Source organism: Triturus cristatus, chromosome 6, assembly GCF_964204655.1.
Source record: "Triturus cristatus chromosome 6, aTriCri1.1, whole genome shotgun sequence".
NCBI classification, from domain to species: domain Eukaryota; kingdom Metazoa; phylum Chordata; class Amphibia; order Caudata; family Salamandridae; genus Triturus; species Triturus cristatus.
This window is the reverse complement of record NC_140589.1, coordinates 1,697,578,110-1,697,605,954: the sequence shown is the minus strand read 5'-3', so window position 1 is coordinate 1,697,605,954 and position 27,845 is coordinate 1,697,578,110. Positions and strand designations below refer to the sequence as shown.

Here is a 27,845-nt window from a genome sequence, read left to right as displayed (position 1 = left end):
AAATCTTATGAGGCTGGGAAAAAATCTAGGTACCTCTCTAAAGTTAAAAAATATCATAGAGCTGTGTGCAGAGCCCGGGCTGCCTACTATTCACAAGAATTCAGAACAAGTCTCAATCCATCTAAGCTAATTTTCAAGTTCCTAAAGGACCTGATGGCTAAAAGAGTTCTTGTGGCTGAAATCTGTTCTGTGGCCCACTGTGAAGATCTGGCTTCTTTCTTTCTTGGAAAGGTTCAAGCCATCTACCGTGCCTTTTCCATTACTGAGCCAGTCGTTGAGCACATCAGCCCCATACCAACTACAGGTGAGACATTGGCGGTTTTCCCCAGTCTTTTGATGGAAATATTTCTAGAACTAGCCCGGAAGACAAAATCTGGTTCGCCTGCAGATCCCATGAGGCCAGCTCAGTTTAGAGATTCCGCTACTATCTGCCTCCCTCCACTATGTCATCTTTTAAATCTCTCTCTTGCCACTGGTGTTGTCCCTATTAAATCGAAACAGGCTGTCGTAACACCTATTCTGAAAAAGCCCACAATGGACCCCTCGAAATTCGAGAGCTACCGCCCGATCTCTCTCCTCCCTTGGGCTTCTAAAGTTGTTGAGTCCCATGTGAACGAGGTGCTGACCGAACATTTTGTAAAGGCAAATATTCTGGATTCTTCCCAGAATGGCTTCCGGGCTGGTCACAGCACCGAGACCGCCTTGCTCTTTATGACAGAACATCTGCGCACTATGCTCGACTCGGGTCAGACTACGGCACTGATATTACTGGATCTCAGTGCCACATTTGACACGGTGTCGCATGGGATTCTACTTCAACGGCTTAGGGAGGTGGGTGTTATGGGCATTGCTCTCGATTGGTTCCGTTCTTTTCTAACTGGTCGGACCTTTAAGGTTGCCACGCCGCCTTTTGAGTCCAAGTTCTACTCACTGGAGATGGGTGTGCCTCAGGGTTGGTCGTTGAGTCCCACTTTGTTTAATTTATATGTGAGACCGCTAGCGGATGTCGTCAAGCACTGGGGCTTGACTATGGTCTCCTATGCGGACGACACGCAGCTGGCGGTTGTCCTGAGTGGTGACTCCGACCTTGATGCCTCCAGATTCCGGGATGGGCTCTCGGCGGTGGCTAGTTGGATGAATGCTAACTGCCTCCAATTAAATGCTAAAAAAACTGAGGTCATGATTGTGGGCAAGCGGACGGATCTTTGGGGCGATAGGTGGTGGCCTTCGGAATTGGGTGTGACTCCTGTGCCAGTGTCAGAGGTAAAGAACCTGGGGGTGTGGATAAACTCTGTTTTGAGTTTCAGTGTCCACACAAAAAAAGTGGCGGCCACCTGCTTTGGCATTCTGCGAGGGTTGCGACCCATACTGAGGTTCTTTGATGCCCCTACCAGACAGCTGGTTATTCAGGCATCCATATTATCGCGGCTTGACTATGCCAGTTCGCTCCTGCTGGGGGCTAATCAGGTCGAAATTGCACGGATGCAACGTGTTCAGAATGCCGCAGCAAGAGCCCTGGTAGGTTTATCGAGGTTCTGTTCTGCGGAAAGTACCATCCGTGCTTTGCACTGGCTGCCTATGGTACAGAGGATCCATTTTAAGACTTTGTGTCTCTCGTTCAAGATCCTCAGGAAGGCCTCCCCCCAGCTCCTCTCCACTTTTTTGGTGCCCTATGTGCCTTCGCGTCCCCTTAGATCTCTAGGTCAAAACCTGGTGGTGGTTCCTCGGTTCAGGCTATGTAGGCCCGGAGGCCGGTCCTTCCGGGTCTTGGCCGCAAAGTTGTGGAATTCTCTTCCACCCCACATGCGTGAAATGGATGAGCTTCTGAAGTTTAGGAGGGCCATTAAGACGCAGCTGTTTCCTCCCTCACGTTAGTATTCTGTTCTGTGCGTGTCTGCCCTTTCTTAGCTTTGTTGTGTTGGGACCTTTTCTCCAAGCGCCGGGACGCCCCTTTGCTGGGGCAGCTGTGCGCTATAAAAGTGTTTTTAACATAACATAACATAACATTTAGTGATGCTGTTAGACCTTTGTAAAGCTTCAGCTGCCTTCCAAGGTTTCATAATTTAAATCCTTAGAGATCTGCTGGATAAATGAGTCATATTATACCAAGGTAATATTTGGGTGTACTTTAATACTCTAAAGAACTTCGAAAATAGAAAGAGAAGGATTTACATATTAAAGGAAGAACCCCTTATATGTTACACTAGAGTAGTGTGTGTACAGAGTGTTGTCTGCTCCTTTTTTGGGATTCAGGATATCGCGGTCAGGAACAGAAATGGACCCTGAAAAGATAAAGTGCCAGATTTATATCTTGGCAATGGAGTTCCCTCCCTGCCAAGACTGGTCCGCTGCCACCAAATTAAATGTGGGCAGACCATAGTGACAGCGGAAACTACTCAGTCTCCACTATGGTCAAACTTCTCTGATGGCCTGACGGAGTAAGGACTGTTGGAGGCATGGCTATATGTCCGCCCGCCAAATTTGGATGGCAGACATATAGTTGTTATTCAATTCCTGTCACTGCCAAAAATCTGGCAGTAAGGGGAATTGAAAAGTGCTCAATGCCCGCCTCGCCCTGGAAGGAAACTCCTATGGCAAGGGGGGCATTGTTTTCTTTTTATTTCAGAAAGAAAATCCCACTTGTTACTTCGATGTACGGCTCCATCGTGTTTGATGGAGCCGTCCAATAAAGTTACAATGCATTAGTAGGAAAATCATTGATGGCAGTTCCTGTCAATGCTTGACATGTCCACTGTGTGGGTGCACACTTCAGAATTTGGTGGGTGGCACCTCCATCAAGGCAATAGAGGATGGGCTGTCCACCAAAAAATAAATCAGTCCCCAAATTTCTAATACCTACTCCTCACTGAGTTAAGAAAGTGCAATAATTCCATGGTTTCACCAAATTAAACAGGCATTCTATTTAAGATCTTTTCACTTCTGGTTCTTCCCATCACTAAATGAACCAAGAAGAATGTTTTGAATGACTCAGATCCAAACAGGAGGAAGCATTTCAAAATCCTAATAGAATCTATGCAATAACCCTGTGTTACAACACCGATTTTAGGGTCACTTTTTTCACAGGGACTGAGGCGTCCGCCTGTGCCATCCTAGTACTACTTCCTCAATGCCATCCTAGTAATAGGCATTCTCTGGTGTACAGTACTTAATTACCTCCTCAGGTGGAGCACAACTATACTATTAATGACAGAGAATAGTTGCTGATAAAAGAAGTCTTTGCACCTTGGCAGCATTGTCTTGAAGGGGTACAACATACTATTAATAGTTGGACTGATCAGAAGAATCTTAAGGGCCTGATTTATTATTTTGAGGATGGCCCGTCATTCCGCCTGGGCGACAGAATAAATTACTCCATCCCCATTGCGGAGGGACCGTCCTTCAAATTTATAAATAACCCCCAGCAGACAACATTTATAGTGCATTGGCAGAAACCGCCGTCATGGCTCAACATGCCAATGTATTTTGCTGTTTGGTGCAGGTATACATCAGCATGATGCAGACATACAGCAAAACGTTTTTTTTTAATTTCAAAAAGAAAATCAAGAAAAGCTTTTAAATTAGTGGTATGGTGTTTCCAAAACTTTGTTTGAAATAAACACAGAAAAGTGCTCTTTCACTCACATTTAGCAGCATGTGAAAGTTGCTTTTGAGGCAGTGTTGTGTTAGGAAGAAGCGTTTTCAGACCATCCCTTTGCTAAACTTTATAGACAAACCCAATAAAATGGAGGAATCTGTGTGCATCCTGCAGGTCACTGATTTGCAGTGGCAGCTGATGATGTTTGAAATTTCCGCGGTATAACACCCACTCCAAACACGCACGTCTTTCTCTATGTCCTTTAGAAGGCGAGCCCTGTGACTGTCTTTGAATACATACTTTCCACCACTCACACTAGCTGGCACCATGTTATCTATGCAGTGCTTGTTGTCTTCAATAAGCCCTGCCTTAGCAGCCCTAACTCTCCACTTCTAACCTGCCCTTGATAGTGCTACTGTGCCATGAATCCACCGTGATCCTTCACCACTTGGCAGTGAGGGAGGCTGGGTTCAGGACAGCAATAGGGCTAGCTAGTAAGGGTTGTTACCATGAGAGACAGTGACATTGCGTGTCAGTGGGTATGAAGGCAACAATGTGAAATGGAAGAGGATTAGCGAAGGGTGCTGAAGAGAGAGGGAGGGTTATGGGTGGAGTGATTAGGAGAGAAAGACAATCTGGGGAAAGTGAAACCATTAGTACATAGTGAAGGAAGAGGGCAGTAGAGTATAATACCAATATGCTATATTTTCTTTGAATTCTTTCAAGAAGTGGCAGATGTAGTATGCTGAAGGCAATGGTAACTAACACTGTACAGCTGTCAGAAATGATGGCGTATTCAACAGGTTGGAAACTGTAGAAAAGAGATGGTGATGAAGAGAGTGGAGGAGGCAGAATTGGAAGATCTTTGCTGCTTTATGTATAAAGGTATTGTGAAAGGGCACTTGGTAGAAGAGTTATGTTAAAGGGAGGGAGGCTGTTGTGTGAGGATTAGTGAAGGCTGTGAAGGAAGCAATGGAGGAGGAACATGAGGTGAAGAGTTTAAGGTAACTAAATCATCCCCCTTCTTTTCACAAATTGCTTCTGGAGATTAGAAGGGATGTGGAAAAAGCAGAAATGGTAGATATAGCATGACCAGCGCCAGAATTGCATTTATATTTGTATTTGCTTTATGAAAAGAGCATGATTACTACAGTTTATTGGGGCTAATAAAAACTACAGGTATACGAACATTGAAGTTTAATGCCAGCTGAAATAAATTAACAGTTCAAGGTAACTTAGAAGCTGTCAGTGATCCTAAATTGAAGAAGGGAAGTTGTCAGATGCCAAATGGAAAGAAGAGAGTTCTAAACTTTTGCCGCAGCAACAGAAAATGATCAATCGCCACAAGTAATTGTACGCATTTCAGGATTTGTAGAAGTTTTTTTTTCTTCTGGGTGCAAGTGCCTAATGGTTTTATAGAAAGTAAACTTATTTGCTAGAAATTCAGATGCATTAGTATACATCACTTTATGGACATTCACCACAGACTTAAAAATAATGTCTTTGTATAGCAGAAGCCAGTACAGTTGATGAAGTAGCTTCATATTTCTTTAGGCCACAAGCTAGTTTAGCAGTGGCATTTTAAATCAGTTTGATCTTTAAAATCATTTTTTGGAGCAGCCAACAAGATAGCATGCATGTTTGTAGTCAATGCGAGATTGAATCAAGGCCTTGGTTAAAGGGATCGTTAAAGTAGGATCTATAACTGACAACAATTTCCTTGTAGTTCTGATGTGAAAAAACACAGTTTAGCTTTATAGGAAATGTGCTGGAAGACTAAGATCAGAGTCAGAGTAAAAATCCCCAAATTTCGAACAACAGCAGTTGCTGAAGGGGATTTAGCTTGAGGCGAGCATCATCTGCATACATTTAGAATTTAGCCCCCGTCTGATGGAGCAGTTGAGCCTAAGGTCTCATATAGATATTAAAAAGCAGTCTAGACAGAATAGATCCCTGAGGGACTCCACAGTAGATGGTTTTAAAGTCAGATGAAAACAGAGGGACCACCACTGTCTGCGGCTGATTAGTCGGATAGTTGACAATGCTTGAAGGTACCTTTCCAGTCTACCAGACCCTCTGTGTCAAAATGCCTGCATAGATCTTCTATTGACAATATCACCACCAACTCCCTACTCCTGTTTTGGCAGAGCCTTCCCTGAAAGGGGTCAAGTATATTACTAGACTAAAACAATTCTGATAGCTGGTGAAAAACATTAATTTCTATCAATTTGGCGGTGAATTTAAGTAAAGAAATAGACCAAAAATGTTCAATTTAGTAGGATCCAGAACGGTTTCTTTAGCAGTGGTTTACACACAAGTTATTTCCACAACGGTAGCACTAGACAAGTCTTAAATGAGTTCTTAAAATTGTTAATAAAGCAAGACTAAGAGTGGGAGCACTGCGTGCATAAACATAGCTGGATAGGTGTGAGCCAGAGGGTCGGATTCTCAAAATGAATTCTAGCAATTGACATTCCGAGATTGGGTGATATTCATCAAAAATACAATCAGAAGGAAGAGGCAGAACTCTTAAATCAATAAGGACCAGTCTAGGAATGACTTCTGCTTCAGTAGAATTCCACATGATCCTAATTTGCCTAGAAAAAATAAGAAAGCTTTTCAGAGTTCAGGAGAGGAGGCAACAGTTGTTTGTGCTGCATAAGAACTCCTGCATTTATTTTATAATTTAAAATAATGCCTTCATTAAATTAAGGGGTCTCTCTCTAACTAATTGGTAAATAAAACTGTCTAGTATCTCTCATTTGGGCCTGGCTGCTAGGGCTTTCTAACCTGAGGTTCAAAGCACCTAATAAAATGATGGTGACAGACATGGCTCAATTAATTACTTTGAAGATCAAATGTCTCAGCACAGGTTTGAGGAGGTAAATAAATTAGAATGACCACTATTTGAATTTCCTTGAAAGTAATCTGAAAGTCCACGTTGTCACATTTTTGGATGCGAAGCATTTTTATTTGCCTGGTTTGTAATTTTTCTAGAACGATAATGATGATGCCACCCCCTCATTTGTTGATACAATTGACTTGTATAATTTTAAAGCCAGGCAGAATCATTTCATCTGAAAGCAGATTGCAGGGTGGCGTAAGCCAAGTTTCTGTAATAATTAAGATATGTAATTTATGTTGATCAATGAAGGAAATATTTTGGATCCATACGATAGAGCGGAAAGAACATTACAGAGCATGGCATACATCTAAGATTGGGTTGTTAACTTAGTTTCCCTTTATCAAATGTTCTGTAGTTAACTTAAATGGTAATAGATGAAAATGTCATCACATTTTTGGCTTTTAGTTTGTTTAATGTAACAACATCTAAATCTAAATTTGGGTTCTCTAAGCAAGTAGTTTTCATTTAGTAAAACAAATCCTGTCCCTACTCATCGCGATGTTAGCGTATAAGTAAGAGGCAGCATGGTGAGCTCTGGGTATCGGCTCAGTGTGAACGGGTGCAGACAGGCTTCGCTTAGGTGTGCCAGAAGTTCATCTGCTCTACTCATCTGCTGCACATCCACCCAGCTGTATCCATTTTATAGAGTTAGGGTGGACGACAGTGTCTAGACAATCGACATTTGTTAGTCCCAAAATGCCTCAGATTTGGCTAGAAAATGACATGGATAGGCCCAGTGATCAAAATCTGAATGCTGATAAGAGAAAAGTAAAAATGGAACACAAGAAACAGTATGTAAAAATGCCAATATTAAAGTCATGTACAGTAAAAACAACACCCCTATAGACAGAAAATAAAAAAGAGATTCCTATGCTTAAGCAACAAATGTATTGTAAGGAGTGTTTGCCTTGCATTTTTCAAAGTGCAAGCAAACAATTTCCTTGGATCACAATGCTATTAGGTCACCCCTTAATTTCAGTCACCAACCAGATTCAGGTAAGTGATGTTAATTGTATCAACAAAACTAAAATGAAGATTAAAACATGGCTACACAAATGAAAATACCTTTGCACTAGCATACACAGCAGTGAACGTGTGGCATATGAAATAACATTACCATTATGACGCAAACCTTTTCTAACCTGATTCTTTTCAAAATGGGGCTCCATGGAGTTTCCATGGGAAATAGTCTGAAAAGTTTGATGGAGTAGAACTTTCTTCTAAATTACAAACAAATTAACAAAAGAGCAGCGTATATGATTTGTTTATTTTGTCCTTCATCTTCTGCTACTTTTTACCACATACCACTCATCAACTTACCACAAATAAACCCAAAGAGCCAGGTGGCAGACATTCTTCTGGACTTATCATAGAGCAAACATATAGGTAATCAGAAAGAAGAAACTGGGAGCAGAGAGATATTGTGACTGTGATATATCAATGACTCCTTTGTGACGAGTGGACTTCCTCACCTTTAGTCTAAATCCTATACCTCACGAATGCATCATTAACAGCTTGAAGCAGTTCATGTTGGTTCTTCCACTTGTGGAGCAGACAGGGTTAGGAAGAGTCATCTGCTAGTTCTCACAAGTCCACCAGAGGGGCCACCATCCTAATCCTATAACAGTCCAGAAAAGCTCTACCTTCCTTCCCACCTCCCTTCCCGACAGGTTTTCTGCTACTTTATGTGGCACCATTTCCCCCAAAAAGACCTTTGGTGCTGTGTGATTAAAGAAAAGGGGGTGGCTATGTCTCTCCTCTGGTTTATATGGCAGGGTGCATACTCAGGGTATGGTTTTACACATAGGTAAATGTATATACCCTGCACTTAAAAGGTGTAGCTCATTACTCTTTTAACCTTAATCCTATATCAGTCAACATAAGGTTGCATAATTATGGTGTTAGATTAAGCAACATACACAGCGTAGCACTGTGACTTCTGGTTATAAAGATGTGCATGTCCAGAGCATAGAAAGTGCTACTATTCTGGACATTAAGTCATTACTTTAAAACAGTTCATGCAGCCAATATAGCTATTCTGTCCTGCTTTCCAGACACTTCCAAACAAAGCTTTCACTCCCTACTTTCACACAGTTTTAGCCTGTGAAGGTGGGGTACTTTCAGTTCCTCCAACAGGAGCACTAAAATTATGAGATGACAGGGCAAATGAAATATAGTTCTTATTGAATGATTTCTTCAAGGACATCTCTACTACAAGAACCGATAAGACAAACTTAATAAGAAAGTGTTCTTGGTAGAGTGAAAGAAAAGGTAATATGTCATTAATTGGATATTGGAAGAATCTCTCTACATAAATGTAAGGGTTTGAAATTGTTATAAAGCCAGTAAGTGTATGTATGAAATCACATTGGATTTTACTCAACAATTGAGCAGTTTAAGTTCAACAAACCTCATTTGGACATCAATCAGGCATCGGACACTGAGGGCCTGATTGATAAAAGGTAACTTGTGGCCTGCTGAACTCTCCCACCAACCCTCGCACAGAACCTTGGAATAATAATCAACAACCAACTCAGCAGATGTGGCGGTCATACCTACTCCTTCTTTGCTCCTAAAGCCTACAAATACCTACCCCTGTACATCAGATCCTCCTCCTCAGTTCTTGAATTCCTCAAGAAAATTAAGACCTGGTTCTTCACTTAGCACCAGCCCTGGCTAGGATCATACAGCTCCTGCTTCACTGCAAGCATAGCCCGCAGGTGATTTATGTGCTATACAAATAGCCATTTTATAAAGGAACAAGGGCCCCTTACACAAAGCATATAAACAGTGGAATGTACTTAGGGATACAATGATGCCTGTGTATGTCATCCAAATATATTATTCTAAATATTTAATATATATGATTAAACAATAATAGTGTGGGGAAAGCAAACAAGAAAGAGTCAAATAAGACTTGATTGTTCTGGCATATGAGTGTGACAAATGAAACTCAAAGGTTATAGTCACCATCTGTGAGTACCAATGCTCATGTGTACAGTAATAGACAATTTAACAATTCAATCTAGGGTACTAGAGTTGACAACGTCTCCTAGCATTTCCAACACCAGTTTCCACCCTCTATCTACCTTCTCTCCACCCAACAATTCCCTTCAACCATAGATACACACTTTTGAAAGACTCGTTCTCAAGGAGATGTCTAACTTGGAACACAAGCACAACCTAATTCCCTACAATCTTCCAGTACAGAGGAAACATGCTCTCACAATCCTTAAACTCAATCAATCCCTAATAATAAAACCTGCAGATAAGGCCGGTGGAATTGTTGTCAAGGGCATAGACCCGTACAAATCAGAAATTACTAGCCAGTTAGCTAACACTGACCACTACTTGTGACTCAATACAGATTGGCCAATTACATCCAAACACTTTTTTTATATTATTGAAAAGGAAAAGAGAGATGGATTTCTGAACCAACATGAATTTTTGTTTCTGAATACTATATTCTCCAGGATGCCAGTCAGCTATACTCTGCCCAAAGTACACACAAATAAAGAATCGCCCCAGGATGACCCATTATATCAGGCTATGGCTCTATTTATGAGCCAATTGGTCGCTACACTGACTTCTTTATCAAGGAATTTGTACACAATACACACACTGCTATGTAGGAGATAGCATAGATATGATCAACCAGGTTGAACACCTCCATTTTGATCCTAACACCTCTTTCTTGTGCACTATGGACATAGAGTCACTTTACATGAATATTCACCATGTGGACGGTATGAATGTGATTAAAATAATTGTAGAACATAAGAACTGTCCACACTCAGTCCCAGCTTCCTTTATTCTAGAGTTCCTGACCCTATGTTTGACTGGAAACTTCTTTTAGTTTGATAACCACTACTACCAACAGATCAAAGGTACATCCATGGGGGCCGTTTTGCCCCCACTTTAGCCATACTATTTATGGATGCCCTTGAGTCCAATACTATTTTGTCTAACACCAACCAGTTCCATAGCAATATCTTCATCTGGAAGCGCTACATAGATGACATCTTCCTGATCTGGCAAGGCTCGATAGACACTCTTATTGGGTTCCGCAATTGGCTTAGCACAAACTGCAGGAGACTCAAATTCGCACTGGTACAAAGCAGATCAGAGATCGCCTTATTGGGCCTTATGTTAAAGACCTCTGAGAGCAAGCTATTTCACCAACACACTGAAAGAAACACTCTTCTTTCCTACACTAGCCACAACTCGAGGGCATTCCCTACCCTACTCCCAATTCCTTTAGATCAGAAGAAATTGCCTTCTCAAACAGGACTTCTTCCAAGAGGCCAAGACCTTGTCCAGCAAACTGCTAGCTAGAGGATATCCACACAAACTAGTCAGATACTCCTTGAAAAGAGTGTGGTACTGCCCAAGGGACGTATTGTTAAGCCCCAAGAACAAAAAGAACAGTGATCGACTGGTATGTGTTACCACGTTTTCCCTGATTTACAACTAACTCAAAAAATGCATTCTTAAACATTTGCCAGTACTCAATGCAGGAGAACTCATGCCCACTCTTCACATTCCACAAAAGCAAGAGCATAAAAGACCATCTTGTTAGGGCAGCATACCCCCTAGAAAACAGGCCATACAGTCCCTGACCTTTGGGTAGTAACCCCATTTTGGGGCACCCAAAATGTGGTAACCATAGTGTTACTCAATTTACAATTGAATCTAAGGCATTTGTGCATGGGAATGTCAGATTTACCTTACAACAATTTTTCAACTGCAACACTACAAATGTCACTTACGACATTACATGTCCTTATAATCAAGTATACATTGGCCAAACTACAGAGAACAAATTCATGTACAGGTTCGCCAACACAGAAATCGCCTGCGATGCAAAGTTGCCAATGCCCTGCTGGTCAACCACTTTACAGAAATGGGACACACTGAAAACAACCTTCGTTGGCAAGTCATTACTGTGATCAAGCCCTCACCCAGAGGTACTGACATCTCAACTGTGCTCAACAAAGAGGAACTCAAGTGGATTCTGCGTGTCAACAGCCTACATACCGACATCAATCGTACAGAGGATTGGACCTTACTCCTCTGAACAAACCAAAAAGTTCCATGTATTTTTGAACTAAGCTTTAACCTTGGACTGTAACCCCTGTTTCCTTGTTGCCCATCGGAATAACTCTGACAATTTGAGCTATTACCAGTGGAATTCTTACTTTTTAACTTTATCATCTGACATGTCTAATGTAAATTTTACCAGTTACTCTCTGCGTCTTTTCCTTAATCCTGGTTATTTTTATTTCTTTTTTTTCTCATGTTGATTGAGATTTATGATTAATTACGGCCATCAAAGCACTGTATTGAGTCAGTAAATGATTGTTGCAAAATTGGATGCATTTATTATAATTTTGTCTGACCCATGATTGACCCTCCTTTCTTTCCACTCTCCCCATTGCCAGACCTGTTTTTCACTCACTTAAGATGGCTGCCAGCTTTAGCCTGTGTTTTTAAACCCAGGTACGGTCAGCACAGCCAGTATTTATGCTAGCACATTAAGCACTCACACTGCCTGTTTTCACTCGAGCTTATCCTGCTCATAATGGTCCATGTGTGCCCCGCCACTATCACTGCAGTCTTCAGTGCATGCTTTTGCTGGTAAGTGCCCCCACGTTCCCTGACCTCGTATCTCCTTGTCCACATTGTGGCTAATGCTCTACCCTTACAAATCTTTCATTGCAGCGTCGCTATCATATGCTCCCATCTGGGCTTGCACTCCTCAAATTTCTCTACCAAATTGATTTTGCCCAGAATTTTATTTCAAGGTTAGCAGTATTATACTAGTCACCCCCAATTTCCATTCACTTTAGATGCTCGGTCTAACACTTTTTTCCAATTTATTTAACTTTAGTGGTCTCTGCTCAGCTTCACTCTGCACCTTCGAAATTCTTCCCAAGCAGTCATGGACCCCAACCTCCTCTAGCCTCTGCTTCACTCTTGACTCTGTAATGCCAGTTCTGATATTCTGCACTCCCCTCGTGGCATGTCACATATTCCACAGCTCTTCCAGCTTTCTGCCACATGCTCAATTCACTCTGTACGTCCTGCTCCTTACTATTCCTTGCAGCATAAGTCCCTATCAGCTGCATCTCTACCAACAGGGTCTCTGCCTCACCACTACTTCCTCCGCACACACGGATTAGAGACCTGTTTTTGCCCACATTGATATTACTCACGACTTATGGGTTAAGTGGCTGCACAGTATGCTTAGCCTATTGAATCACACCAATGACACTGGTACGCCTGATATAAATACCACAAGGGTCCTTACCCTGTTCTTTCATTTCGTACAGGCAAACACTTTCGCATTGTGTACATCTTTGCACATGAATATGGGTCCTCTCCCAATTTTCCCTAGGTAGCTCTTTTGCTTTTTGGTTTTTTCTCCGTATATCTGGGTCCCATGTGCGTCTGGCCCTAGATACTCATTTTCAACCATTCCTTTTCTGGAAGCGAGTTCTGCACCATACCACTTTAATTATTGCCAACTAACTCTTCCCTTTCCCATCTCCCCCTTTCCTTCCTTTTCTTTTCAGTTAGTACTGGGTTACAAATGTCGTAACCCTTTCTCAGGTATAAATCTGTATGTTCTGCTGATGATCCTATTATTTCACAAAGGATCAAAAAGTCACTGACTCTATTACCTAGACTCAATTGTTACATTTTCCATTACTATACAGATGAACATTGGTACTCATGGATGGTGACTATAACCATTGTGTTTCATTTGTCACACTCATATGCCTGAGCTTTCAAGTCTAATTTGGTTCTTTTTTGTTTGCTTTTCCCACACCATAGTTCTTTTAGTGTGCATAATAAATATATATGAATAAACCATTTGGATAACATACATAGGCCTCATAGGCATACATTCCATTGTTTGTATGCTTTGTGTAAGGGACCCCTGTTCCTTTATAAATATATGTACCCCTGGCTCCTTATTATCCTTGGGTTTCGCTTGCTTAACATAAACATACAAATACACATAACATAAAATATTTTAAGAATAACATGACATAACGTAGCTTACACTTTTGAGTAAATGTACACTTTTGAGAAGGCTTACTACTTTTCAATGTTCACAGGCTCCAAGTGTACGTTACTGCTAAGAAAAAACAATAGTAAGTCCAGCACTACAATGGCCAACACCCTCCAACCGGAAAAAATGCAGGCAGAGACTTCACATAAAACCTCCTAGAAAATAGTGTTAAATGTAATTATTTAAAATTGTTACTTATTATTTAATTATAAAATAGTTTTGCATATGTATATGTACCCATTAATAAACTAATTTGAATTTAAATAATAATGCAACAATAAGGTGCCGATTCCGATCCTGTAAAACCCGGGTACAAATTGTCATACGGAGCGTTTTCTCCGTATGACTCGTACCCGGGAATTCAACCGTACAAACCAGCAAGTACGATTCGTACAGAAATACCATTTCCGTACGAATCGTAAAAAACACCGTACGGCTAAAAAATACATACAATTCCGATCCTGGACAGCGCGTACGCGACGTCCGCACGGAGTCAGGCAGCGTTTTACGGACCAGCAAGTACGATTCGTACCTACAGCACTCCACATGGCAATATTTGTACGGGAGCCAAAAAGTGCCGGAAAAGCTAAGTACGCTGCGATGCACGAGGAAAAGGGGGCCCGCTATGCGACGTACACGCCATCACCCACATCGTACGTCATCATGTACGGTGCGTACCCCAACATTGCATATGTACGGCCCGTACCCCCCACGCCCCGTATGTACGGCCCGTACCCCCCACGTCCCCCATATGTATGGACCGTACCCCCCACGCCCGTATGTACAGACTGTACCCCCCACCCGCGTATGTACGCACCGTACCCCAGGCGTACCCCCCACCCGCGTATGTACGCACCGTACCCCAGGCGTACCCCCCACCCCCGTATGTACCCACCGTACCCCAGGCGTACCCCCACCCACATATGTACGGTCCGTACATATGCGAGGATTGGGGTACGCCTGGGGTACGGTGCATACATACGTGGGTGGGGGGTACGCCTGGGGTACGGTGCGTACATACGGGGGTGGGGGTACGGGCCATACATACGAGGGTGGGGGTACGGTCCTAAATACAGGGTGGGGGGTACGGGCCGTACATATGGGGTGGGGGGTACGGTCCGTACATACGGGGGGTGGGGGGTACGGCCCGTATATACAGGGGGGGGGTACGGGCCGAACATATGGGGGTGGGGGGTACGGTGTGGACGAACGCAGGAGGGGTGGGAGGCTGGGGGGGCCGTACGACTCGAACCCCGGGCACAAGTGTACTCGGGGTAGGGCTCGTACAAAGTTCGCTCCGTACGGAGCCTTTTCCATGCGCTTGTGTTTTCGGACGGGCGGTACGGATCATACTTGCGCGCTCGGACTTCAGTTTTACGATTTGTATGTAAAACTGTCCGGGGACGTCTCGTAGACTTTTCCCGAGGCGATTCGTATGTATTTTTCCCGTACGAATCGTACTTCGCCGTTTGTACGGGACTTGTACGATTCGTAAGTAAAAAAATACGGATACGAGTCGTATGGGAAAAAAAATCCAGGATCGGAATCGACCCCTTGATGTTATTAACATTTGTTATTCAGTTTTATTGAAAAATAATAATCAATGTTACTTCATTCTATACATCACTTGCAATATTTATTAATTCACATTAAAAATAATTCTTTAGGTGGAAATTATTTTTTAAAATATAATCTTTAGAAAAATTATTTTAATTTAATATGATATATTTCCATTAAAAAATAATGTAATAATGTTGTAGCATTAATAGTGTTGTAGCAGTTTTTTCATTCTACATTTAAAGTAAACATATAACATTAACTTACTTTATTATTTGACATAAAAATATTTTTAGTATTTTTTTCTTGTTAGAGAAACTTCCTTATTTTCCCTGTACTTTATCATGCTGAGAACTCCATGTTGACTGAAGAGTCTCCCTTTGGTGAAGTATAGGAAAAGCTTTTAAAAAGGAACTATAAATTTAAATATTCATTACTACCTAAAGAAAAAGATAACCTAATTTAATGTGCATTAACAATGATTAAATAATGTATAGAATTAATTATATTCAATTCACTTTTTTATCAAATTTATTGCCACATTATTTTTTAAATTCAAAATATGTTATTGGAATATGTACTATTTGATATATTTTTTACTATAATTAATATTTATTTATATTTTTAACTATTTTAGACAATGTAATTTATTTTAATTTATATTATTTCCTTTGGGGTTTTATTTTAAGACCCTACCTTAAATATTTTCTATAGAGAGGTGTTCCACTTTCAGTGGTTGGTCATGTGTAGTGCTGGACTTACTGCTTTTTTTTGTACAAACTTACGCTTGGAGTTTGTGAATACAAGAAAGTAGTAAACTTACTCAAACTTTTAAGTTACATTTGTGAATCAGGCCCTAAGTAAGTAATTGATAAAATATTTCCGCTCTAAATGATAAAGATCATAAACGAAGGCAGTCTCATGATTTAGATGCCCGATGGCAGATCAACTGAAATAGCACACACCATAATATTCTGCCATATTTTGTGGCAACATGAGAACAGCACCATGTATTCCCCTTACATTTCTAGAATGGCACCTCAATCCTAGTTTCTAAACGTTGTCCTCTCACCAGCAAGCCAGCAAGATGAAGCTGTAGTCTCAGGAGGCAAACGGATCAAGAATGCCAAAAAATAGACCCACTCTGAGTTTATTAGAAATGGAAAAAGCTGAAAGCAGAGAAATGATGTGAAAACATCTGGTAGGTTGTAGGTTTCCTAGAATGCTACTACACATCATTTTACATGGTTCCAATAGGTTTCTATGCTTTGGAGCTGTATATTTTTACTACTGAGAAATGCTAAAAATATTTCCTGGAATCCTTGTGTATGGATTTGACTGGACATTCACTCTTGCAAATCAAACAGGCTGGTTTTCATGTGACAAAATCTTTACGTATCACTAGACAAGTTAATGCCAATGTTTGTGCTGCTCCTCCTGTGTGTACCTAGGCATTTGGCTGAGAAAAAGTTCCCTTTTAGTTATCAGGAGCTTACCCTCATCTTTCTGAATCAACTATTCGCCCTTGACTATTTGGAATGCTTGCACTGAATTCCACTACCCCTGGGTCCGACTTATAAAACTGTCCTCCACAGTTCAGGAAGGAAAGTTTAGTCAAGTATAAAAAAGAACAACAATTCTTTTCTTAATTTAACTGTTACTTAGTGTAGTAGATCCAGCTTGGCATTTAGTAACAGTATATGCCTCACTTCACCAGGATTACAGTCTTGATCATTCCATAAAATTGCATAAATTCCCATTTTACCTTGATACAATAGGTCTTAAGTTCTCAGTGATTTATTGTGGGAGATAAAAGGTTGCTTTATATCTATTTTGTGATATCAAAGACAACAAAAGTCTCTGTCTAGTGGAAAGGGTATTTCTCTTCTCTGTAACCTTTCTGTTCTACTTTAAAGAATAGATCACTGGGAAGTCAGCCACCACAGATAATCAATCAACTGATAGACCATTCTGGATCCTTTGCCCATCAACAAGCCTACCTAGGGATTAGCACTCTGGAAGGGAAGATCCTAGACAATGACATTAATACGTATGTGTTTATTTATTTGTATAATTCAATGTCATACGGAAACTTAAGAACATAATTTTCTGACGCCAAGACACAAAAACAGTTTTACCCTGAATGTAATTGAAACAGTTGGTGTATACACTTTTTTCTTAGCTAAATTGGAACCTATTCGATAAACTTAACTGTCAAGTGTTGCTGACACAAGTTTCAAAATTAATGTCAGCATTGCACCTATAAAAATGTTATATCCTCCATTTTATATTAGTAAAATACTCTGTTATACCTATATGCTTATGTCATTAAATTATTATTCTATGCTTCCATGCATCTTCAGATTTCATCTCATTCCACTGTACAGCCTTGAGACAAATCAATATTATCTTTCCAAAAACAACTTTCATAGAATGTTCTCTCCATTCCCACTAGTCTAGAACAGCTGTCTTCCTACGCATATGTTCCTAGAAATAGTTTATAATTATTCCCTGCTATGTTCATCTAAACATCTGAAAAGAAAGGCTCTCTCCAAAAGTTGCCATTCTCTCCAGACTATAATATAATTAAAATAACACAAAGTACTGCATTTCCAGTTGTATGTTGAATAACAATGCTGTGCGATAATAGTAAACATGTGTCTGAATTGTCAACAATCTCTTAAGTACTATCCGTTGGTTTTTCCATTTTGCAAATATAGCTATATTTCCTATAGTTTTACACAGGTATGATTGCTAAAAATAAGTTGATATATTGTCCCCAGATATCTCTTTTTGAATAGGCTCAAAAAGACTTTTATTGTGCATGAAACATAGAACCAATCCTCTAAATTCTGATATGATTTGAAGTCTGAGACTGCCTCTTGTTATGCATCTCCTGTTGTTCACAATTGAGAAATATATATTCTGTAAGCTCCTTATTCATGATGTAGTTTAAAACACACCCAAAAGCAGGTCATTGTTATTCCTATGGTTTGCTTCAGTCTAAAGGCCTGATAACAAGTAAAGGTGGTATCTATTGTATCAGAAAAATAACGATACCCTGGGGTTTGTTATTTATCGGGTGTGATAAATAGCACCTAATATGAGTTATTGGCGAATAACAGGTGGATTTTAGTATTTAACACACCGAAATCTGCATGATACGGTAAATACCATATACATAGCCCCTGTTCATTTTCAGCAGGTTTGACCTGCCAACATTTAATGAATGTTGCGACATTTAACTCATCTGATAATTATTGATTAGTTAAAATAAACTAAAATTTTACAGGATGGAATTAACTGTCCAACTTGTAATCATGGCCTAAGTACTCACAGGAACTTATAAAATATTACAGGTGTATAATAATATTTTTTAAGATATATTCTCTTAACAGAATCTACCCAAATTGACATTACATCTATTCTGTTCCATAAATGGCACTGTGTACATGGCAAAAAGTTAATGGAATAATTGTCCATTACCAATATACTTGGTTCTTAGCTGCTTAGGAGGTGACAGAATACTGCTGCTAACAAAAGTTTCCAGAATATGAATTTCACCAGAACCATATATACCTAACCCGAGCAGACTCAATCAAATGATCTTTCAGCGTCAAAAATATGTATCATTGTAAAAATTAAATCAGTGTACTGGGTTACAAGAATACTTTGCATAACTGTATTTTGCTCATTATAACAAGTGTAGCAATTACTTGTGGGATTCTGTATGTTACAATTTGTTTAGTAACTTGAAGTCTGTATTCAGAAAAGAAAAATTGTTTGAAGTGCTTCTAAGGTAAAAGTGTTGAATAGTAGTATCTTGACATTGTTGGTGAGAATGGATTCAAGGGGGTTCCACAAAGAGGTTAGATATCAAGGGCAGAGCCTGGGACCCTGGGGTACTCTGCCTAGAGAAGGGGAACTTCTGGGTGATTGTTATTCCTATATGAATTAATAGCTTTTGATTGCATCACACTAGTGATTACGTATCGTTAAAGGATACACATGGACGTTTCAGTAGATCTCATGGCTCAAACTTTGAACCAAGTGAAATGACTAGTCCCTGCTCTACTGCAGGTACCATATTTGTGTACTGTCCTGGTCTAGCAGCTCTATTTAAAAAACATCAAAAAATTTCACCATATGCATCCTCTCTGGCTTGTTGGCATGCTCTACCAGAGGATCCGGGTCGTTTTCATGTATTCTTTTCCTGTTAGTAGAGAGGTAATTTCGTGGATGATTTCGGATGTCTATCACCTCTGTACAGCTCCTTCACCAGCCCTGGTAGGTTGTTTTGTGGGGCAGCTCTAATATTCATGCTCACTTCTTGAATTTCATTTTCAACACCTTGGCAAAAGCTCAATTAGACGTTTCTTGGTTATTGGAAGACTCAAAACTGCTAATAACTGACCAGTTTGGATCACTCCTTAAAGCGCTGTACTGAATGATTGGTGCTGTATAAAAAGGGGCAGTTATCATTTTGATGGATATTGTGTCGGAGTTTATTTATAGGTGTTTCAATACCCTGTGCACCATTCATAAAAAATCACTGACAAAAGCAAATAAATGTGATGAGTAGATTGCTTGAATTAATTTCCCAGAATGAACATTTTATATGACCACAGGAGCACCGGACCACCACGTTCACCTGTACCTGACTTACCCCGGTAAGCGACTGTCTCATGCAGGCTTCCTGGAACTCCTGCGATCATCTGACAGCTGAGTCCTGGGTGATCCAGAGCATGAGACTGCACCAAAGCATCCTAAAATCAGCCAGCAGGGGCCCCACAGCCATGGTGGCTCACTTTCCTCATTATTGCTCCTTGCCCTGGTCTGCGTTGATTCATGTTTCTGCCTGCTTGGGGTTGAGCGCTAGGTAGCCCACACTTTCCCATACACTCCCTACCCTGAGCTGCGCTGCTCCACTCCACACACAGTTGAAGCAACTTAACCTCATAACATTATAACATTTAGCTTAACATTCCTCTCCCGGCCTGTTGTCTTTTTGGCATTTTAGTTGACCACTAAGGGTCTGATTATTAGTCAGGAGAGCAGTATCAAATGAGGTCCAGGCAGTGGCTGCAGGTACAAACGCAGCCGGGCCTTCCTCTGCCCCCTTCCTACAACATGGTGAAGCATGGAATGCTCAGCTCTGTCTGTGCAAACCCTTCCCAGGATCCTAGAAGCCTAGCCAATCCCACCACCTGTCCTGCACCTGCTACAGCCCCCTGCTCCCATTTGTCATAGGCTCAGAGTGTCTTATTCCTCATTCAGGGAACACAACTTGTAATGCACAGCACATGCATGCAATTACTGGTGTGAATCTGCGATTCCTAACTTCGGGCCTTATTGTGACTTTGGCGGTGGGGAATCAGGGCAGCCATGCGACGGCCCTGCTGCCACACCACCAAAGCCAAAATAGACAGCCCGCCGGTTTCAGACTTGAATGCAGGTCGGGCAGTCATGCTGCTGCTGTCCCACAATGGCTCATTCATAGCAGAGCTGTAACAGGCATGGCAAGGGGAGGTCGTAGCATGTTCCTGCACAGGAAGTAATGCGCCATGTCATGCACTCATTCCTGTGCAGGAACTGGGGGTGCTAAAATACAGGGAGGCACATCATGTGATCCCCCTGCATGTGCCCCCATGCCCAGATGTGACAGGGGGGCCTGTAAGGGCCTCCTGAGTTGCCTCACTGCCATCCTTTCCACTGCAGGCCCACTGCCATGAAAAGGGTGGAGGTGAGGTGCCTGGTAATATGCTTGGCGGTGCCGCAGCAGCAGCACCCACATATAGCTCTGCCTGGCCACTGCGCCACCACCGCAGGATCCAGGGTCCCCAGCGGACACAGTGGTCTAGTGGCGGTCCAACCACCAATGTCCTGACAGGGTGGGCGAGCCACCACCACGGGTTCGGTGGGCCAATGGAAGGCGAACTCATAAAAAGGAGCTTGGTATTTGATACAACCTGCACTGTGCAATCTAACCTGAATGACTTGCAGGCCCTGAAATGCACAATGAGCGTCAGAGAGTAAGTAACTTCTATTTAAATGAGGCAGGTTTTATGACACATTTTAATCCAAAGTAGAAACTTTGCGAGTAACTTCTCTATAATCTTCAGAGATGACCTATCAAAAATGATAAAACAACTCAAACATCCTAACTACTATTAAGACACTCTTCTTGTGAATATCATCAAACCTAACTTTCAATCCTTTAAATCATCATGATCTCTGCTGATCAAGACATCATCTATTGAGGTTTCCCAAAACTCTGTACTTCCCAATGGACCGATTGCTGATGGCATTGGACAGTTGACGGTGGTCTAGCTGGCTTTTTTTCTGTGCCTTACTTGGAGAAGACTTTTTTGACATTAGGAAGTTGGTGCACTCAGACCCAGAGGCAGGTAGTTCCTATTCGTGGGAGGTCTGGGTAAAAGCACAGAAGGAGGAGGGTGTGAGCATAGGTGTTCTGCCAGCAAGACAGTGCTGAGTTACTGGGCACAGTGAGTGGGATGGAGCATAATATATTCTTAGCAGACAGCCATCCCTCTCTGTGGTGGGACTGTGAGGTTGTGTGAACCTGAGAGGATTGACAAGTGTGCTACACACTCTACTCACCAGTCAAACAGGCCCATTGTTTCTCTTCATTCAGAAGATACTTTTCCTTAGGGTGAATGAATATGGCTGATGGCCTTTGAGGAGGCGTTTGTAGTATCCAGCTTAAACGGACACCGTAACTCAGCGTGAGCTTTGAAAAGTGGAAGAAGCAGTGAGCTCCCATCTTACAGATATCAATAAATCAAGCAAGCAGCCATGCAGCTGATGAAGCCAGTATACCCCTTAATAAACCTGAGTGAAGGCACCATCTCTATATAGGCCTATCCCCTTCTAGCAGCCTGCCATTCCTCCTCATATTCTGCTGGTGGCAACTGACCTCAATTAGAGGCAATGGTGGGTCGCTGCAGACATCAACACTGTGGTACAAGCACCGCCATGCTGACCTGGTGGACACCCCTGGGTCTTCAGGAACCACTGACATTACCTACTCTGGTGTATTCTAGCATCCCAGCACATGGGGAATCAGCATGATCCCCATTTTGGCTGGTGTACTTGCACGCCTCCTATAGAAAGGATTACCTTGGTGTATAGGGGTGCGTAGGTGACAGGAACTGTCTCACCTTCTGCAGGGGTCAGGAAGACTGCAGAGATACCCCCAACTGCCTGCGCGTTCGAAGTAGTCTGTGGGGAATCCCTGTTGATTTCCTGAATCTCCGCGGGGGTAACAAAGGGATCACCAGCAGGACAGAGCTAGGGGTCCTACTGCTACACCATTCATATTCTTCCTCTCCTTCTGGATATATTGAAGCCCAGTGAAAACCACAGCCGCTTAACTCTATTATTGCAAGCGAGTGGTTGGTGGGTTGCTGGTTTATAACGAGGTGTGGTTATTGCTATCCGGTTGGTAGTTTTACCCCCTCTGCCACTGCCTTGCACTTGGAAGCTGGACGGCAGAAAAACTTAACCTTTGACCCGGAAGACCCTATGGCCTCATCCGGTAGGACCACAAGATTCCTGGTAATGCCCGGTTACTCAGCTGTAATCTTCACTACCCCGAGTCCGGGCCTTCCCGTATCATTCCTCGGCCCGTCCCTTACTCCCTGGTTTCTGGTTATGGAGACTGTTTTTGTTTTTTTCCTTTCTTTTGAGTTTCTTTGGTACTCTCACGCTGTCATAGTGACGTGATTCCCCCTTTATGCATGCTGGGTAGGCAGCGCCATATTGGGGGAAAGTATTTTGACCTTAGCTAGGCAATACCTCCTGTGGAGCAGGTGAGCTGCTCATGGATAAGGAATGGGACGGGAAGACGTACGAGGAGGTAATGGAAAGAGTTGAGCGCTTGGGGCGAAGGAGATGGGCACAAATAATGAGAGGCCATGGATTAGCCACCAGAGGGGCACGAGGAATCAGAGGGGCATGGTCAGCAGAGGGTACTGAGGCCGTCTGGGCTTTGGACAGCAAGTGGAGTAGGATGAATAATCACGACCAATACTTATTGGCATCAGAAATGACTCATATGAATTTTAATACTTTTACCTGACTGTGAGGTACTTTAAGTATTCTACTAAAGAAAGGGCAAACACTACATCTGATGTGTAAGGTCTCAATGCTAATCACTCCTGTTCATGCAAAGACTGGTTTAAAAATGCTAGATTAAAAACTGGACATATACCTTTTTCCCTATACTGCGCGCTTCCGGTTAAACCCAGACATGTCTGAACCTTTGAAATAGCAGGATATGAATCCCGCGCCGTGTGGTTCGTGTCAGTGCGAGAAGCGATGCGATGCTTGCGCTGCGGCTGCATCCACGCGAAGTGGGTCAAACAGCAGTGCAGCAGGTGTGTGGAATGTGCGGTGAATCGGATAACATTCCCGTGGGGAGGGAGGGGGAGCCCCCCCTCTCACCCTGACGAGCAGTCTTTACTTTAGTGTTTGTTGTGAACGTGTGATTGCAGCCGGAAGAGCCGAGTAGACAGACATTCTGCACGGTCTGGCACCTCAGGAGAGAATATTTCGCTGCTAAATGGAATTTGTGTGTTTCGGGTATTTTAATGAATATATAACAGCACAAATTGCATATGCATTCACCTGGACAAGGCGCAGTACTTGAGAAAAAAACACCAAAAATATAAATACTGTAAAAGGGTAGTGTTGCAAGGGTCACCTACAAAAGTATAAAAATCGTTGGCAGATCGCATTTAGAACCTCGCCGGGGTAGTAAATATATACACACCTCATGCCAAGCCATTGAGAGATAGGTGGGGTTGTGGGAATACCCGCTGTGACATGCCCGACCCCTGCCTCTGAAAGAAGCAATTGCCTTCGATTTGGTAACTCCACTGATCCCCATCGCTGTGGGGGAGGGAATGTACCGCTGGGATTTGCAAAGTACCTAACACAGCAAAAAAGACGTCAGCTGAGCCCGCATCGATCCTGTTCTTGTGTAATTGACAAGTATAGTAGCACATTTCCTTCCTCCACTCACACCCTCAGCAGCCCACGGTACCATCTGCAGGAGGAACAAATAAGCGGCTGCGCCAAGAAGTCAGCGCCTAGTGCATTCAATGCCTTGTCGGAGATAATAAGCGCCAGATAAATGGAATCTCGATGTCAATGCGCGAGGACATGCACGAAGTAGGCAACCACTCTAATCTCACATCCACACGCAAAACGAGCGTTCTTCAGAATCACACGGACAGGTGCGCACAGTTACATTTCTCAGAAGTGGGCCCTCGCAGGTGGCACACGAACGGCCTCAAAACGCCTGCGTTATTTGTGAGGTGCAAACAATGCACTTCAGCTATGTTTCTAACAAAGTAAACGATGGAATCCCGATCAAGAAAACCACTACACCTGCTGAACACGTAAGAAGTATCAGTTCCATCATACATTGCAATACGTTCAGCTCTGGGCAGTACAGAGCCGGGGGCAGGTATGCCCTACGCACACCTGCGGCACACATGCAAACCTAGACGTACATCGGCAACGTGCTATTAAAGCCACAATAACCACAGCACTATTGCAAAGTATACCGTCGTAGCCATCCGCGCACAACGAGGCTCCTCGTGTCATCCACGCACAGCGCTCCCCCTCGGTAGGAAACCAGCCGCGGGTCCCTTACAGAACGCTCCACGCAGCCCGGGAGCGCACGAGATCACTCACTTCTTATTTCCAAGCGGACTGGGCTCTCCTCCGTTCACAGGCAGGCATGTTTCAAAGATAGGGTGCTCGCTGCCAGTGCTGGGCGGGGTGCTCCAGTGCGGAGGGGCGAGCTCGCACGAGCCAGGCTGAGGGATGGAAACGTGGAGAGGGAAGCGGAGGGGGTCAGAGCGTTCCGGGAAGGAGCGGCAGAGGTGCAGCAGCAGAAGGCGAGATCCGCGCGCCGTGTTCACGGGGACCTGGGGGGGCTCTGGTACTCGGGGTCTTTGTGTCTCCTCCCCAGTGCTGGGGCGGGGTTCTTCTTCTGCCAGAGCCACGAGGGGCTGCGAGCAGCCACCCGGCAATAGAAGGGGCCTCCTGCGAGGGGTGGGGTCTCCTTATCTCGTAGGAGCCTCGGGATGGAAAGAGGAGGATGCTGCGCTGGGCCACCATCCAGGCCCCCTGGCTCATTTGCGCTTTGAGGACTTCCTGTCATCTTTGCACAGAAGCGTGCATATTAACCGGCGTCGGCCTCTCTGGTACCTCCCGTGGTTGGCATCTCCCAAGCACAAGGTGTGGTTGCATAATCCAATCAGAAGCAACTACCCCTTCCTCGAGGAAAGAGGGGTTGTCAACGCTTCTCAAGCTAACGGAGGGGCAGTTCGGGCCCGCGGATTTAAGATGGTTTTATTCTGGGAATATCCTAAGGCACATAATGTTCTTCGAGGTACATGTACATTTTGCCAGTCTGTCCCTTATCGGAGGCACAGGTGTTTTGCGCCTCACAGGAGAAGGAGGAAGAGAGTTTTGTGCTGTCTTCTCTACACAGAGGGCCACATGTATGAAAGATTTTGCATTCGCAAACGGTGCGATTCGGTCAAAACGGCCCTTTGCGAATGCAAAATAGTCTTTCGTGATGTCTGAAAAGCTCTGTAGTCGCAATTTTAGGTAATCACAAAAAAATGTATTGCCTAAAATTGCGAGTACAAAAAGGGAATCGCAAATTGTGATTCCCTTAGCACAAATGTGAAGCATTTTCCAAATGCAAACCATGGATTTAGGAAAATGCAATTGCCATCAACTTCAAGTCGATGGTAACCATGTGCAAACTTTGAAAAATGCACAAAACAGCATTTTCCAAAGTGCCATATAGTGCACATGTACACATTTATTTTTGAGAGGGGTGCCTCAGGGGGCCTTAGGCCCCCGGGCACCCTGGAATTTGCATTACCTAATTTGCGATTACCAATTAGGTAATTGTAAATTAGCCAATGCAAAGCCATTTGCACCTATGGGCCTTTTGGCCCATAGGAACGAATACAGTAATATTACTTAAGAGCGATTCGCTATTTACTGAATTTCTATTTGGTAAGATTAAGGAATCACAAAATCTTTGGTGATTCCTTACATGCACAGCATTTTGCGATTACCAAATAGCAATTCAGTAAAAATCACTATTTGATAATCACAATCACAAAATGCTTATTTGATACATGTGGCCTAGAATACCCTGTGCCCTCTCTGTACCTCTTGTAAGCAAGGTGGTGTGCACCATCACTCAAGTAGCAGACCTTTGTGCTACCCCCCTCCCTAGCAAGTGTCTTCTAGCTTAAAGATACGAGAGAGAAAAAGGGTCTTCCGTACTAATTCCCAGATAATCTGTAATTACTCTACAGTGATGTTGTGCCTCACTACCACAGGTACCCTTGGATGTGGAAGCACAAGGTGGGAAGAGGTGCCCGAATGGGAAGGGATTCTTACACCCTCACAATGTTGTCTCTGACACCCGCATTATGCGGTAGTGCAGTGCAATGCCCAAAAAGTTTTAGCCTATCACTTGTAGATGGAATTTCTCTCACCCATAACTACAGCTCAGCAAAGCTGTGTTCCAGAGGATATATATGTTGCCATCAAGCGCTGGGTGTTACACTATATCCCAGTCGCATGGCACTCTGGGCTGGATATACGCAGCCATTTGGCATTTCTCAAAGGGCCGCGTCACAATTTCAGCTTGTTAAAAAATGCTAAATGGTCTTTTCATATGTACAAAGGCCCGAAATTGGTGCCAATTTACAATTTCTACCTGTTAGAAATCGCAAATTGTGACTGCGAATTAGGAATCGCAAATAGGGATTACCTTTGTGCGATTCCTAAAGCACATGTTCAAAGTATTTCCTAATTGCAAATTAGGCATTTAGGAAATGCAATTATTATTGACTTAAAGTTGATGGTGACCATGTGCAAAATTAAAAAAGACATTTAAAAATGAATTTTTTAATGTGACATAAAGCGGACATATGCCCCCAGGGCATATGTGCACTTACATGAACACTATGAATATCGGGGTGCCTCCAGAGGGGTTTTAAGTCCAGAGGCACCCTTGGGTTTGGATTTCCCAAATTGCGATTTCCTATCAAAATACAACAAATCATCAAATGACATTGGCGCCTGATAGAGGAAACAAACAACCAGCCTCCACCTTTTGCCTTTCAACACAAAAAATATATCAGGGGCGATGTGGTAAGAGCACAGGAAGAACCTCCCCAAGAACACACACTCAGAGCGCTTTGGAATATCCCAGAAGTGTAGGGACACTACAAATGCAATAATTGTCAAGTATGTCAGTTCACAGACAATACTAAAGTAACTGTGATTGGATCAAAAGAGTACAAACTTAGATCTTTTTCGAATTGTAACTTGAGAAATGTAATCTATGTTATCCAATGTCCATTTAATCTGAGATATGTTGGCCAGACATCACAAAGGGTCAAACAGAGAATCTGCCAGCACAGAAGCCATGTGAGATGCAACATGGAGGGTGCACCACTGGTCAAGCATTATATCAAGCAGAACCACAGTGCGTTGGCTCCCTGTTAGGAAGGTCATTGTCTTCAAGGCTATTTACCTAGTCTTCCTTTCTCTCCTTTACAAAGGGTCCAAACCTTTCTCCTCCCTCTTCAACAGGTACATTCCAGGCAGGTCACTCAGGTCTTCTTCAGCTAGGAAAGTCT

General features: G+C 42.8%; 1 protein-coding gene across 2 annotated transcripts in view; it reads right to left on the bottom strand.

The window, feature by feature from the left end:
• Positions 1–25,318, bottom strand: part of KCNK2 (potassium two pore domain channel subfamily K member 2) — a 463,644-nt gene extending 438,326 nt beyond the window's left edge. Inside the window, exon 1 of one of the 2 annotated variants that reach the window (XM_085612921.1) lies at positions 24,859–25,318. In XM_085612921.1, the coding sequence (XP_085469047.1) occupies position 24,859 (1 nt within the window). In that variant the 5' untranslated portion in view covers positions 24,860–25,318. Of the gene's footprint in view, positions 1–24,728 lie in introns of both variants that reach the window. The other variant, XM_085612920.1, reaches the window with a different exon arrangement.
• Between the last annotated feature and the right edge of the window lie 2,527 nt (positions 25,319–27,845).